The 16262-nt window shown below is 39.7% G+C and overlaps 2 protein-coding genes across 4 annotated transcripts in view; both read right to left on the minus strand.

Annotated features, from left to right (window-relative positions):
* The window catches only part of LOC145441419 (receptor-type tyrosine-protein phosphatase epsilon-like), a 251311-nt gene that overhangs the window by 12521 nt on the left and 222528 nt on the right, over positions 1-16262 (minus strand). Inside the window, exon 1 of one of the 3 annotated variants that reach the window (XM_080319269.1) lies at positions 57-181. The exons of the other annotated variants lie outside the window; for them this stretch is intronic. Coding sequence (XP_080175395.1) covers positions 57-123 — 67 coding nt within the window. The 5' untranslated portion in view covers positions 124-181. Of the gene's footprint in view, positions 1-56; positions 182-16262 lie in introns of those variants that run through there. 3 annotated transcript variants of the gene reach the window in all.
* Positions 141-15969, minus strand: LOC145441754 (hemicentin-1-like). Its single transcript, XM_080319692.1, has 11 exons — positions 15851-15969; positions 15622-15787; positions 11648-11755; positions 11479-11594; positions 11140-11415; positions 10528-10833; positions 10357-10468; positions 10170-10296; positions 9913-10095; positions 183-261; positions 141-148 (listed from the first exon to the last, which is right to left on the minus strand). Exons 1-11 carry the CDS (start codon positions 15909-15911, stop codon positions 141-143), a joined length of 1542 nt encoding a protein of 513 aa, XP_080175818.1. The 5' UTR covers positions 15912-15969.

The following is a 16262-nucleotide window of genomic DNA, read 5'->3' on the forward strand; positions in this document are numbered from 1 at the left end:
AGATACGACATGTATGTATTTATTTTGCTGATTAAACATGCGTGGTTGTGGATTACCTGCTACGTCGGTAATGCACTCTCCTTGTGCGGTCACAGCTTCACTGTCGCTGGTACAATTGGTCATTACGGAGACCTCAAACGTCACTTTGCTGTTAGGCTCAACGTTCGTTTTATAGGAGTAACTATCTAATATAATAGTGTTGGAGAGCGGAGATATATTTGAGGAATCTCGATCGCTCGCCGGAGTGGACGTTTCCTTCACCTGAACGTGAAAATTCCGGTTACCAACATATTGTATAGTTGCGGCTCGGGATGCTAATTTGAATAGACTATATACGGCCCGCAAAATATAGGTTCATAACACAGGGCATAAAAAAAAAGGTTTCAAAAATCATGATTTGTGAGATCTATTTAGGGGCATATCAGGGCGCCGAGTCCGAAAATGGCATTACTTTTGCCGAATTGGTTCTATTTCATATGCCAGAAAAGTAGTATGTTTGTGAGTAATAAATGTTAACTAGCGCTTGAGAGGTGAATATGGACTTAGATTAGTTTATATCATCTTCCATGTAGTGGGCTACTGGCATGTGCGTCGTAGTGCACTGATAAAGCAATAGTCAGTTTTATCCTGAAAAATATCACATAGAGACTATTTTTCCGACATATTTCGTCAATAAACCCCCCTTATTGAATCTACAGAAAGAGTCAAATGACACTTATCTCATCACCGATGATTAGTGGGATCAAATTTAACACGCTTCCCGACACTTTTTAATATTAGATACTGTCCCTTGCTATTATTTTCATAAATTTCAATTCATGAGTGTTTTAAAAGTGTCGTAATGACCTAAATTTGTTTTGCTACATATGTTACGAGAACACGTTGAGCATGAAGCGATTCAATATGTGAAATGTCACTAAGTGCACTTACAAGGAGTACTTTGGTATGATGTTGTGAGATCAAGATAAACGCCGGGCACCGCAAACGGTCCGCCAGCATTATAGGCTAAAACTTCGCGCCTATGGACTCAAGGTGAAGTCTGAATGATTCAATATGTAATCCCCGTAGTTTTGTGCGAGCGAAAGAGCCTCCATGACCAAGATGATTGATATTTTTACATAAATGAGATGTAAGGTTGGAACAAAAACAAGAAGTCATAACACGTCCTCAACATTAACTCTGCTTTACAGCCCATTACCCACTCTTCTGAAATTCCAGTTGCAGCTTTACCTCCCTGCCGGATCTGATTTCGAATAATTCTACGATATAGGATGTAGAGCAGCGGTTCTCAACCTTTTTGGACATGCGCCCCCCTTGGGGATGGTCGAAAATATTGCACCCCCTTGACCCCCCTACACTTTTCGTCATGTCAAAAAGAGAACATCATCTAATACAGAGGTTGGCAACCTTTTTGCTAATCACGGCCCATTTCGATTACTTATGTAGCATGAGGCCGCATTCCAGGGCATAGCTGTAATGAACTAACTGGAAGCGAAATATCTATGTTAATCCGTCCATATCCATTGCCTTTTTTGTACGTACCGAAATCGCGAGTGGCAATGTTATGAATAGATGCTGGGATTGCATATTGTCGCAAAATTTTTTCAGATTCACGACTGAATTCTGTAATTAATAGTAGCAGTAGGCCTATCACATATTATTATCAAATAGTTGTCCTCTCTTAGCCCTTGTGATCAGATACACCGGTAGGGTTCATAGAGAAAGTGCTTTTGAAAATTTAGGGCAAGTTATAAATGATAATGCATCTTAGGGTGGGCCAAATGTTATTAGTCACTTGGTTGCATGCTGTTATTTCTTGACCCCCGATCAGGATAGTTGTTTGTATCGGTAGTGGAAATATATTAAAATCGCCCAAACGTACCATAAACAAATTTCTTTTGTACGGAACGCACGATTCCGATTCCGGCTAAGAGTGAGAAGGGCGCTACTATATTAAAATCGAAAAATTAGGTTATGTTGAATTGAGCAGAGTGTGAAGAAAATTTCAAGAGTAATTAAAATCTCTCAAAAATTTTGGAGTGAATTCGTAGTTTCAATTTGCATGTCGACGGATGCCAACACATACTAATTGAATTAGGTGTCGACGGCCTCACAAATTCCCATCTACAGCAACAGGTTACCCTTCCCTGATCTAATAGTATAGGCTACATATGGTATGTCTTACGCCAAGTTTGAATCCGCATTCCAGTTGTTGAGTCTTTAACATTTCTGACAAATTTCCCCAAACTTGTTTGGAAATAGCAAAAAAACATTGAACAGGATATCAAATTATTTCAAGGTAGGTTGCACTGAGAAATCCTAATGCTGGCAGTGACTACAGAGAGCACGGCATCGTTCTGTACTGACATGCTAAATTCGAACGGTTTTGGAATTGAATAAATTGTGTTTATTTAGGGTAGCTTAATTGAGGGCGAAACCGGGCAACTTATATTGCATCTAAATCTGTCTTAGGCAGTGCAGTTTGCCAATTATTAACAGCAGCTACCCAGCGCACCGAACTTTAGGCTACTGCAAAGCTATGAAGTAATGAATGACCTACACGTGGGAATTGCTCCAAATTTTCATAGAATATCTAAAATTTGCTCGAATGAAGTTGAAATCAGCCTATACTCCGTTGAGCACGAATGCTGGAGTTAGAATTTGGCGAGATTTCTTGAATACGAAATAAGTTTCATCTTTAACAATCGTCTTCTCAGAACGATTGTTAAGCACATTTTTAGTCAGAATTCATACAGACGTGGTTAATTTCTCGCGCCCCCCTGAGAGCTTCCCGCGCCCCCAGGTTGAGAACCCCTGATGTAGAGGAAGATGTAGATGGCAATAGTACATGATGTAGAAAATCCATTAACAAAGATTCCTCAACATTATTTCGGATACAAAGTGAGCCAACGTCTTTTACTCGAGATAAGCTAAACAATGAAGGTCTTGACTTGCGTTAAGACGACAAAAATAGAAACTATGGGGATAACGTGGAGGTGATGTTCTCGAACGTTCTTGGATCAAGGATAAGCATGATCATAAAAGTTCAGTATCAGCACTTCTATAAAAAACGTGATGTATCAGTGAGGAACGAGGTGGAAGGTGTCTCCTATATATCAAGTAAATGGAAGAGAAATATCAAGATAGTTGGGATGCTCACATAATGACTGATTACTGCCAGCCGCCTATTGCGAATCTGTCCCCATAAAAATCTTACAATAGGACTTCAAGCTTATTTGAGTCAATAACAGGAGTGGCATCCAAGAACGTCACTGATGCACATCCCTATATTGATTTATTTAGACGAGAAGATTTGAATAATCATTGGCAAACCAGAATAAATATTGCTTGGTTGTTTATTTCGTCTGTGTTTACAAATTGTCGTCTTTTTGTAGGTTCAGGCACACATGTTTGTTATTACCGAACTATTGCTATTTGTTATTCACTTCAAGCAGATTAATTGGTGTTTTGACGAGTCATGTTTTTAGTTAATCAGTTTGGATGTTTTAGTGAATTAGTTTTAATTCAACTGTCCTTTATTTGCATTCCGTTATTATCCTCGACAACTCCTAATTGCTCTGTTTGATTTGATGATTGGTTGATTGAAATGTTGCGCCGTCCGTTTTCGTTTACATTTAAATTACTCTGTTGCAGTTATTTCTTGCTTCATTCAACTGTTATCGGACGAGCAAGCAATTTTGCGAATGTCGCCATTTACGTATTTTCTGAACAAGTTATTCCGTCTTATTCGTTTGGACTGCTTGAATTTGATATCAGAAGAAATTTGACAAGCAACGATTTGACTAGTCCGAGCCAAATTTAGTGCATAGCAGACAGGAGCCGACACCTGTCAAAGCGCCACTCATTCACTTCAGTGCCGCGTCGGAACAATCGGTATAGGAAGCTTATTGTCACAAATTACAATATATTAAGAGATTCCTATGAAAATACGCATAAATGGTGTATTGTTGTGTTCGAAATGTACAAAAGAATAGATTTATGCAGCACAGTTTCGTTCCGCGATCTAATTGTGTTTTACATTTCTCACATTCTCGTGGTTTCTGTACAGATGGACGTACTAAGACAGTGATTCCCAAACGGTGGGCAATTCATCGCTGGTGGGGAATTCAATGGTTTCTGATGGGGAATAGACGTATTTGTTCAAAATTATATACATGACAGTCTAGATATCAACGGAGACATATGCGCAATTACCGTTACCAGTTACCTGCTCTGGAATGTATGTATCGGAAATTATATTGCTTGTTGTTCACAAAACCGCATTTTTAACTCTGGATGGCCAATGATGGCGTCACAAATGCATCAAGCACGACTAGTTTGACCTGAAATAATGCTTTCACGAAATTTTGAGCGTTACTGGTTCCCAATAAGTTTTATGTTCCAGTTAAAGGCGATTGTCTTGCGTACTGGTGTGGTTGTGTGACTTGTGTCTGTAGTCTGTGATGACAAAAATGTTGTGTAGTGGGGAGCAGGACCGTAACCGCCGCACTCCAAACCCTAAAGTGGGGTGGGAAAGCTCGAAGGGGCCCAAAACTATTTCGAGAATAAAATAAATTATAAAGTATTTTTAGGAAAATTTATGCCACTTTTTCAAAATATTTTTGCGCTGGGGCCACGATTCAATGTTGCCGAATATCTTGATTATTGGGTACCCTTCCCCTACGAAAATACGTGGAATTTATAGAAATAGAGACTTCGGCGTCGGCCGTTACTGCGCCCCGACGCACCAAGTCATATGAAGTTATACGCCATGTAACATACGACTCCGAGAAGTGTGCCAGAACGATAGGCAGCGAGAAGAGCTTGGCCGACAAGGAATGCCCTTGTGGTGACAGAAAACTACGATATATATACAATATATATGTATAGGCGGCTAAATGGCTGGCGCCGAATGTTCCCAGAGGACAAATTATCTGCCAGTAAAGCAATATTAATTTGAAATCGTGTGTGCCTTTTAGTTTTGGCGATTTCCTTATCTTTAGCAGATATAGGAGGTCGCAAAATAGCATAATATAACGAAGTCAATATACCAACAGGCCCGTCCGAAGATGTTTAATACTTATTCAGGGGTCTTACCTTTTCCAACACACCTCACTCAGCTCTACCGGTAAATCTGATTACATGAGCAGAGAGGGGATATAAAATTGATAGCAAAATATATGCAATTCCCGATCATATTGACCGATTCAAACATGAATTATATAAATTTTTCGCGCCTCGCGCGTTTAGTCGAATAAAGGCGACGCTCGAAACAGTAGACCCAATGTTGCTGATAAGTAACGGGACAAAAGCGCACATGCTCAGGGGGTCTGAGGGGTTTCTAGGGGCTGTAGCCCCCAGAAGTTGGGTTTATCACCCTGTGAAGGACCCAAGACCAACGTTTTTTTTTCTTTGGGGGGGGGGGGGGGGGGACTGATGAAGTGCTGTTACGGTCCAGGTGGGGAATGAAGGCTCGGGATAAATCTGAAGTGGGGAATGAAGACAAAAAGGTTGGGAACCACTGTAGTAAGACATTTAATATAGGTTTTTTAGGATGAAATGTAACCTAGTTTGAATAAAATAAAAATAAATAAATAAAAATGTTAAAATTCGGTGATATCTTGAAAAATAGAGCCAATCTGCAGAGACCAATGCAACTTCCCAGCTCACCGCCCCCGATTTACCCTAAAATCGTTCTCACCTACCATGATGAAGTTTTTTGATGTCCAGTGTAATTTAGCTGACTCTGCGACGTTTGTACAAAGCTCAAGTGCATGCGTGCTGACATTGCAGATTAATATTGTTCTCATAATTTTCCAATAACTTTAGCATTTTTTGCGCTTTCCTCAATTTACCTTCAGCTATCCATGATTGGTACGTGCAGTTGGATATCGAATTTATTGAGCCGCCATTACCGTGGCCACTCAATGACAGGGTTGGCTTGGCAACTACTAGAAAGCCTATGCGCGATCTGCGGTAACGACGCGTTGTATATATATATATCTAAGATTCCATTTAAGACAAGAGGTCTTTTAAAATACTCTGTGTAAAACATGCTTCAAACACTCTTTTAAACAAATACTATTTCAAATAATTTCAAAATAATTTCAAAAAATTGTGTAAATACTTTCGAAAATATATGCAGTATGAACCTTTGGACAACTTGCACGAGATATAGTCGTCGTGTATGCGACGTGTTTGTTGTTAGCGATATTCGTGATGTTTGTCGACTACCTTGATCATGTTTATTTACACCAGGCCAATTTTTCTTCATTTTTATTCCGTAGCTGCCGACTTGCAGCACGGCTCACTTCCAGGGTTTTATAAGACACCGCTTGCACGGATGAGATGGCGAGGAGGAGCCTTGATAAACCTCCAACACTTAATTTGGAATTCCGGAGTCGACCTAGGTCTGGGCGAGGATAGGGAACCGGTGTTAGTATGACGATAAGCGGTAGTCAAGTAAGTATGTTTCAAATCTATTCCAAGGCAATTATACTAGATGAAATTCGTCATGTTTATGTGTTTGTTGATCACGCTCTTGAATGCGGTTGGAAAGACTATGACACTGATAAATCACAACACTTAATAATGAAATTGAATCGAATTACGGCTGGTCAACACATATTTTTAGGCAGACAAAGTAAGAGTGGTTTTGGGGGTTCTGAAGGGCACTGATTTCGAATATGACCTTAGTTTTTTTCAAATTGGCTCTTGTTGTGGAGATAACCCATGGGGCTATTTTGACCAAAATCTCCCATTTTCGCGGTGATGACTGGATATAAAATCGGCTTAGTCGTACTATAAAGTTTAGAAATTCAATCTACTTGTTATTTTTACACACAAAAGACTATTTTAAATCAAAATACAGCAACAGCACTATATTTAGGGGTATTAGATTTATCATAATTAAATACTTTCACGGGATATCATGAACATAAATAAACTCCAGTCATGTATATGAGTAGTTACGTAGATACTCGAATAACGTGGCATTAGTTCAATCAGTTTTATGTCAACCACTTATTGTAAATTTGAAATAATCGGTTGGAATACAATATTATTGATATATGTTAAATCGAAATTGTTTTTTGTACGATTTTCGCCAGTAAGCTATTTAATGCAGTATCTCGAAAGGTTCCGGCAATGGTCTGACATAATATGTTCAATGGTTCATATCATCTGCCCTGGTATCTTTCTTTTGTTGTTCGGATGTCTTGTTAGAACCTCTACCCTTGCTAATCTACAAGATGATCGGGAAATATACCAAGATGACTGAACAGGAAGTGAACTTTTATGCTCATGTTTGTTCCAAGTTTTCGATATGCAGTTACGAATTTCCGGACAAACTGTTTGTAGTTTGTGATCAGCTAAAAAGTTTTATTTACTACATCTTAGGAGAAATTACATGCTGTGAACTCCTCCTAATGTGAAATTGGAATCTTTCATCGGTATTCGAATATACCAGATACCAGATTTAAGCTTCTCGTTTGATAGGGTTACTATGTATACCCCCTTTATTGATTCAGTGGAAAATTATCCATTTACCAGTCAAAAGAAATGAGACACATATGAATATAGTAATTAATCCTTTCAAGGACAAATTTTATAGTTTTATACTCCTTTATAATCTTGGTAGAATGACCAATTGATACATGAGAAGATGAATTTACGTTTTGCAAAAGTACAATTTTCTAGGCTTGACAAACTGCTTTTTCGACAAACGAATTTTTCGCATCACGCCATGTTAATATTGATAGAATGACTGAGAATGACATGAGGGTTCTTCATAGTCAATTAGCCATTTATGCGCAGTATAAAATTAGAAAAACTACGATTTTCTTCCTACCAAGCGAAATATTTAAGGGTAAATACAGTAATTTTTGGCTTTTTTAGGGGTATAAATATCTTCTGACAGAGAGCCAATCTGACAAAACCAATGTGATATTCGTAATGAGCAACCTCAAAAAACCCAGAAACGGCTCTCAGATGTTCTGCCTAAAAATTTTTTTCATTTTGTTGGCCAGTGTTATAAATGATTCATGAAATCGGTGAACCCGAAGAAGTACCAATAGAAATTGATGTTGGTGAATTCCATGCGACTCTAGGGTTGTGTGGATAGTGCGCTCAATCACCTTAAGAATGGGACGATACTGCAAATACTTCAGTCGCGCAGAATAATCTATTTATGGTTAACATTGACGAGAAAATGGTAAAGCCAACAAGTTGTTGCTATATGCCACGAAGTATAGCGTAGACTTATCTCAGTGATTATGTCAGGTAAAAATATTACTTGAGTACAAGAACCACAATCAAATATGCCACGCCGTGTACGCGCGCAAACGCTTGTGTCATTTTCAGATGCCTCTGTTCTTCTGTTGGAAATAATGGTCTAAATCAGGGGTGGGCAATTGTTTTCCTCCGGGGCCAAATGAGAATTAGAATATATGTTGGCGGGCCGAGTGAAAGTCTTAGCTATATTCTCCAGAGTGTTTCATTTCATTTCTAAATTACATTGTTTATAAATGCTGCTCAGTGAATATGTCGGTGTTAAGTAATGAGAAAGTGACAGTTAATTAAGAAAATATCTATTTGCCGCAATGATTCGAAACAATGTTGAACGTGATACATTTTAACTCTCTTTAAATTCCTATCAACGTTCTTCTATGAAGACTCCGAAACAGGGGTTCTCAAACTTTTTAGGCACGCCCCCCCCTTTATGATAGTGAAAAATTTCGCGCCGTCCTCATCATGATATCACAAAATATTAAAAAGTGCAACCAGAACGCTAGCAATCCTAACGGATAGTTTGATTGCATGGAAGGTTATGGCTGTTAATGAAAGAATTCTGAAATGTCAACGTCGGACAATACAAAGAGCCATAACTGTAAGGTATGTGTAAATCGCGCGGAGCGCGAAAAATTTTCTTCATTAAACTTCGGCTTCGCGCCCTCTTTTTAAGCTTTCCTGTCACGCAGTTCGAAATGTATGTGCAATAGTACAAAGCTCATTTTCTTGGTCGCTGCCTTCCGAGAAGTGTGCAGCTTAGAGCCTTGATGTTGAGCGAGGCTTGCAGTTTTTCTGAACTCCGCCCTCCCTTGACCCAGTGTTTCGTGTTTTGTCATAAGAACGACTTTAAATAAAATGCTTAATCTCGGCGACATGCTCGGCAAAAACTAAAAGGAGGGGGGGTTGTTAACCCCCGGTCTAAACCTTCTTTGAATTTCAGTTTGAAGCATTCTTTTTTGGCATGTCCGGTAATCCTTTATGGGTGATAAATATGATGAGTCATATAGTAATCGCAAGTACTGATTGACTAGTTTTACGAATTAGGGATTTGGAAACGTATCACACGTAACAATTTGAAACACATACCGTATAATGCGTAATGTGACAATGGCAACAAAGAATTTTGAACTAAACTATATGGAAAGAGTGATTTCTTGTGACTTTTATTGCTACTCGTGCTTTGCCATACTGCCTTTATTTTGAATCTCGATTACGCATGTGAGGTACATAGGCAGCGTAATCGTGGCTTATTTATGAACAGGCTTCAAAGTATTCGAATTTCCTGTTCAGTAGATACAGCCTATGGTTTTATTCATTTAAAAAGCAAGTCTTTATGTTTTGAATTCCAAGCAACCTTTCGCGGGCCGCACAGAATAGCTTCGCGGGCCGCACTTTGCCCAGGTCTGGTCTAAATAATAAAAACAAACAAGCAATCAAAATATGCCTTATGATTTGAAAACGTTTGTTTTAAATTGATATTTGGTCTAATTCCAACCCTATTATATCCGATTTGCTTCCTGAAAAAGATTCGTGTTGCACATCCTCGGTATTGGCAATCGCTGGTCCAATGTTATTGTGTTTTCCTGGCGACGAGGGGGCTCATTAATTTCGACAGGTGCATACCTTAAACAAAATGATATCTTCAGGATGAGTGTTCTGGGTTGAGTTCCAACGAACTTCACAATAGGATTCGGTCGGTTCTTCCTTTATCTCCATAACAGACACATTGGTAACTGGATTCGGTGTAACCGAGAGAGTTAAGTTGTCCCTGAGTTTGACGATGCAGTCATCCGGGCAAACGGTGATCTAATGCAGTTGATGCATGCTTAGATTTTTACTATTGCTTCTTAAATATAATTAACGATATTTTATGTATTCACCTTAATATCTACGGAGCTAGGTTTAGTCGTGAAGTTGAGATTTGTCTCAATGTAACTGTCACTCGCGGCCTGTACCGTCGCAAGAATACACGGTTGTGTCGATTCTGGATAACACGTGCCCTCGACCCTGTGGTACGTATTAATATTAAATATAGCAAAAACAGCCGTAGTCTGATGTGCCATTTACGAGTGATTGATTTCAAGAGTCTGATTATTTGCTTTCCATATCAATTGCAACAGCAGAGCATCGTCTGCGCATCCAACAACAGCGGCGTCGATGATGGTTGGACTGCCGAAAACTATGAAACATGCAAAATCAGCTAAACTTCCAGTTGTTTCATGAGGGTATAGTACTGACCTCGCAATCTTGTCGCCCTTGTATCCGTCTGAATCTTGCTGTCTCTACCCACTTGATTGATTGCAACACAGATTAACGTTCCATCATCGCTACTTACAGCGTTTTCAATGTTTAATATAGCAGTGCCTTCAAGTTTATTCTGGTTGACTCCCGGCATATGCGAATCCTGACTTACATCATCGCCGTCTTTAGTCCAGCGAACTGTGGGTGTTGGAATTCCATTCGATTTGCATTCAATACTGCGAGGACCGCGCGTTACAGGTGAAGACACTTCGTTCGGGACTTCGCTGATAATCGAGGCAGGATCTTATATTGAGAAGATTGATTTCATAAACCATGCTACTGGATTTTTCATCGTTGTTGCATACAATTCAGACACATTCGCTACTCTTCAAGCTTAGATGTTTGGTATTGTCTTTCGATTGTCACAGGCAACCAATTATTTGTAGAGTTGCCGAAAATTTCCTTCAGCTTTTGATTTTTGACCCAGTTACTTCTGGTAATATGCACAACGACAATACTCATTGAACTATATGGATAACTGTCAAAAAGTTATTTTGACATGAAGTATGTATTATTAGTAAAGGAGAATGGTCAACTGAATCTTCTCACCGTGTACAAAGAGATCAGTGGAATCCGACTTTTCAATTTCCGGTCGAGACGCGATGATGACATACGTTCCATTGTCGTTTGCATTCAAAGACTTCAGCGTGAAAGTCACCTGGCCCGCTGCCACGCTATCGTATGAATATACTATGGTATGATCTGGTTCCTTATACATTTTAATGTCTGCTGGTCCGTCCACACTAATCAGGCCAAAAGTAATATCCACATCTTCGTCGACTAGTTTATAATAGCTACTAGGAAGTGAAGTGATTGCGAATGTATCTGTGGTAGAGATATTTAAGTCGAATAGTTGCCCTGAATAAAAAAAACGTCGAGAATTCTCACTGGTCTCGCAGATGTAGGGATAGTTTGTTCCTTCACAGTCATCGTCTACCCATGTCTGATTGCTTGGAACGACGCGTGCGCAACGGTTGGATCCGACTTCTCCATATCCATCCGCCCTTTATATTACAACTGTAATTACTTGTTTCATCGTAAATATGACGTTTCCTACCACCGAGACTGTCCGCTTTGGAGAACTGTGTCGTCAATCCAATACCAAACACTCCTGATGATTTCTTGTTTGCATTCAAGTCCAATCCAGAAGTACTCTTCGCATCCTCTAGGAATTCATAATTGCAGGCTCAAAGGTCGTATATGAGCCTAAATCGTGGCTAGAGGAGTGATATTTTACACCAACATATGACGTTTTCAATGTAACATACATACGATGTCCGAAGAACAAATAAACGAAAAACAAACGGCAATTTTATCAACATATTGATTCTATATAGCCGGTAATACAACGAATATGTAGTAGACCGCGAACAATGTAAGAGTAGCTGTAAAGGGGTCACCAACCAGGTGCCCGCGGGCCCCAGGTAGCCCGCGAGGACCAGATGAGTAGCCCGCGAGCACATTCTAAAAATAACATTCACCAATATTCGTCAGTACCAGCGAGCTTTTAAATACACAGATTGATTGATTCCGCAATTCTTGTGTAAAACACACTAACATGTAACTTACCAAGTGACCATACATATACATATAAACAGATCTTCAATTACAATAGTAATATACATATACATATAAATAGATCTTCAATTACAATAGTAATATATAGATATATGTGATAGGATAACCAGAAATTGAAGATACTCCGCACTGCCTATACAACAGTGTTGGGATGACTCGAGTCATGACTTGACTCGAGTCAGACTCGAGTCACTTTTTCGTATGATTTGACTTGACTCGAGTCACTTTGTTAAAATGACTTGACTTGACTTGACTCGCCGTATCAGAAATGTGGATTGAATCGTGACTCGAAGCAAAATTCACGAGTCAATTTCAAGTCATCAAGTAATCAGTGTCGATAAAAATCACTGTATCTGGCATATGTTCGGATTGTTCGCGTAACGCTGGTGTAACCCGTGAGAGCGACTAATCATTCAATGATCGTGCGTTTTACTGAGCCTCCATTGTTCTCTCACAAATATATTGATCGCAAACGAAGTGATCGAACCTTACAGCCTACGTTGTCGTAAACTAGACTTTAGTAAAGTAGTTTAATAGCAAAATGTCTATTTCTGCTCTGTGTTCTTAACTGAACCAAACCTCGTGTTTTATTGAAATTGAAAAATAGTTTATATAGTCAACCGTTGCCGCAGGCTCGAATGTTATCATATCAATTTGCAAAAGAGTAATGTATTGCATCTTACTAATTCGTTTCTCTATTCTCTATTTTGGCTGGTTACTATAAACTGAGGCTGTGCAATTACGTAGTTTATTAGTTCTACTTATACGTGAGCGATACCGCGCCTTACTTGCGTATATATTTAACTCTATATTCGTTCATCAATTCAAAATCAATGACCACTCAATCTGTATTTCAGACAGCTAGCAAAATACAGTGACGTAATCACGCCTCAGACCTCGAAAAGGCAATTTGACTTGAATTGTGACTTAACTCGTGACTTGACTTGACTTGACTCGACTTGACTCGAGTCACCACCAAAAATCGAGTGACTTGACTTGACTCGAGTCACCTTCGAAAATCGATTGACTTGACTTGACTCGAGTCAAAATGTGCAATGACTCGAAATGACTCGTGACTCGAAGGTAGTGACTTGATCCCAACAGTGCTATACAAGCGACATGACGGAACGCCATTGTCTTCTTGAAATGGCGGGGGTCCGTTATGATAGCTCGACATCCAGGACAATGCCAAGGTAGTAAACAATATTACTATTTGGAGTCAAATAGCTGTGAAGTACTAGCAGATTTTCAATATCTGTATGCCCATTACGTATTGCATCTTTTGACACAGCTTGTTTCTCTTACACTCAACGCAGTTTAATACCATGTTTCTAACTTTCTGTAATCGTTGCTGCTGCACGGTATAATGAAATCTTGCCATTTCTGGATGCTGAACAGTCGGAGATTAAAATTGTAACACTGCGAAATGACCTCCACCTCAAAGCCTACCAGACTGCAGCAAATGTTTGGTGCCTTGTTGACACGGAAAAGTACAGTGGTGTATGCGCAGCTGCTGTCAAGGTTGCAGAGTGTATGGTCCAACTTATCGTTGTGAACAGTGTTCCCTCTAATTTTTCAGGACTCTGCGCAAACACGCCAACTCACTGCGCAGGCCCTTGGACAACAGTGCGCAACCAGGCCCCCATAGGGTGATAAACCGAACTTATGGGGGGCTACGCCCCCAGACTCCCCTGGGCTTCTGCGCCTTTTGCCGGTACTGAACATCGACATTGGATGGCCGTTAATGGTTACTTCGCGCTAAGCGCGAAAAATTTATATAATTCATGATTGAATCGGTCAATATGTTCGGGAATTGCATATATATTTCTATCAATTTGGGTATAATGACTTCGTTGCATGATGCTATTTCGTGACCTCCTATCTGCTATGTCGAAGGATATTGAAATCGCCCAAACGTGCTAAACTATAAGACGTACACGATTTCAAATTGGTATTTCTTTACTGCCAAATAATGTTCCCTCGATATGACATTTGTTTTGTTGTGGGACTCGGATCACCAGGACAGACATTTAGCGCCAGCCGTTAGGCGCCTATGGAAAATTAAACATATAGTTGTATATATATCGAAGTTTTCGGTTATCACAAGGGCAGTCCTTTTCGGCCAAGGTTCTCTCGCTGCTGATCGTTCCGGCGCATATCTCGGAGTCGTATGTTACATAGCCTATAACATCATATGTCTTGGTGTGTCGTGGCGCGGTAATGGCCGACGCCCAAGTGCCCATTTCTATAAATCATGCGTATTTTTATTGGGGAAAGGGTACGCAATAATCAAGATATTTCACAAAAATAAATCGCGCAAGGCGCGAAATTTTTTTGAAAAGTTAAAAAAAAATACACCATGATTTATGTTAATTCACGAAATAATTTTGTGCCCCCTTCGAGCTCGGCCCCTCCAATTGGGGGGTTCGGGGTGCGGCATGCCGCAGTTACGGTCCTTAGTAAATCTTACGCAATGTTTATGCCACGCGGAGAAGACCATTCGTTAGTTTTTCGCAGATTAACTTCGAGCTAGCCCAACTTTGGTAAACCATGTTATTTTGCCATTCCCAGAAAATAATGCGCTATTGAAATGATATTAGTATCGCTCACGCGTACGAGACCATACTAAAAGAAAAAATCTCTTTCGTGAGGTGTCCGTGATTACAAATTCTCATTTATTCACGGAGCGCAATATTTACCCTTTGCGGGCCGCACTTGTACCTTCGTTTCAGACTTCAGCGATAACACTATTTTCCACTGGCAATGTTCCCTGCGTCTGCGCCTGCTCCTGCGCGGCCCCTTGGACAACAGTGCGCAACGACTAAAAAAACATCACTTCGGATTTTTTGTGCGCAGCTTAGATTTTCTGTGCGCAGAGACCGTTTCAGCACTGCGCATTTGCGCACGTTCGCAGTTTAGAGGGAACATTGGTTGTGAATCAGCCTTTTCGGATATGAAATTCATCAAAAACAAACACAGAACACGCTCGACTAATGCATATCTGGAACGCTCACTCAGAGTTGCAGTGTCAAGTTACATACCAGAGTACAGCGCACTAGTTGATATCATACAATACCAGGCTTCCCACTGATTGCTATAGAAACAGATAACATGATGTCCAGTCTAAAGTGGAACATGATATATTTTGAAATTTGAGTTGTATAATTCATACAAACATTGCGCGAAGTAATTCATGATTTCGTAAAAATATTAGTGGATAGCTAATTGAAATGAGATATATTGATTTAAAAGACTCTATTAGAAGTCTTACCACAATGTGATTCCTGCCCAGTGCTATGAATATCAAAGCGGAAATACAGTGTGGTGCGGGTAAACGGCAGGAGTAAATGGTAGCCCGTCGCTTCAATCAGTAAGCAAAAGTAGCCCTCGGTTGCAAAAAGGTTGGTGACCCCTGCTGTAAAGTAACTGAGGTAATTGCATCTAAATCCATACCTGATAATTTGATCCACAGCTTCTGAGACTTCGTCAGTCTTGATCATAACCAATGTTCCAGAGAATGTTTGTGTGCATTCTTGATTTGCCAGTCCAGCGGGAGACAGGGTGTCGATTCTGGTGTAACGATATCCATCAATCGTTGTAATGTTATTTTCCGCTGGGCCTGTAACAGGGTTCAATAAATTTAGGGTGAGTATAGATTCCACTTAGTAATGTCACAACTCACAAATTGACCAGGTTTCTTGTAGCAGTGACAATGCTATGACAATAAATACGACTCCATTCATGACTGCGAAATCGCGCTGATGCCACTCCTATTTCTAAATATATGCCGAATGTGATACTGTTTCATCTAAATATGAAACGGGGGAATCCGCAATATCAATAAATCTCCAAAAGTCAATCAGGAATAAAGTAATAAATAGGAAACACATTTTTAAAATATTACATCCTCGTATTTCAATTCACTCCAAGTCCTACCGATACAACACCCTCACGACCAAACTGCGGATTCACTATTGATTGAATGTGAATGCTCGCTTGCCCTTACCTATTCAGAAAAATCGATTGCTTCTAGTAACAGAAATATAATTTGAAAAACGATAGATCCTTATTAAATCAGCCCAACAGAAATTCGA

The sequence above is a fragment of the Botryllus schlosseri genome, chromosome 6 (genome assembly GCF_051294905.1).
Source record: "Botryllus schlosseri isolate E-star chromosome 6, Bs_hap1, whole genome shotgun sequence".
Lineage (NCBI taxonomy): Eukaryota > Metazoa > Chordata > Ascidiacea > Stolidobranchia > Styelidae > Botryllus > Botryllus schlosseri.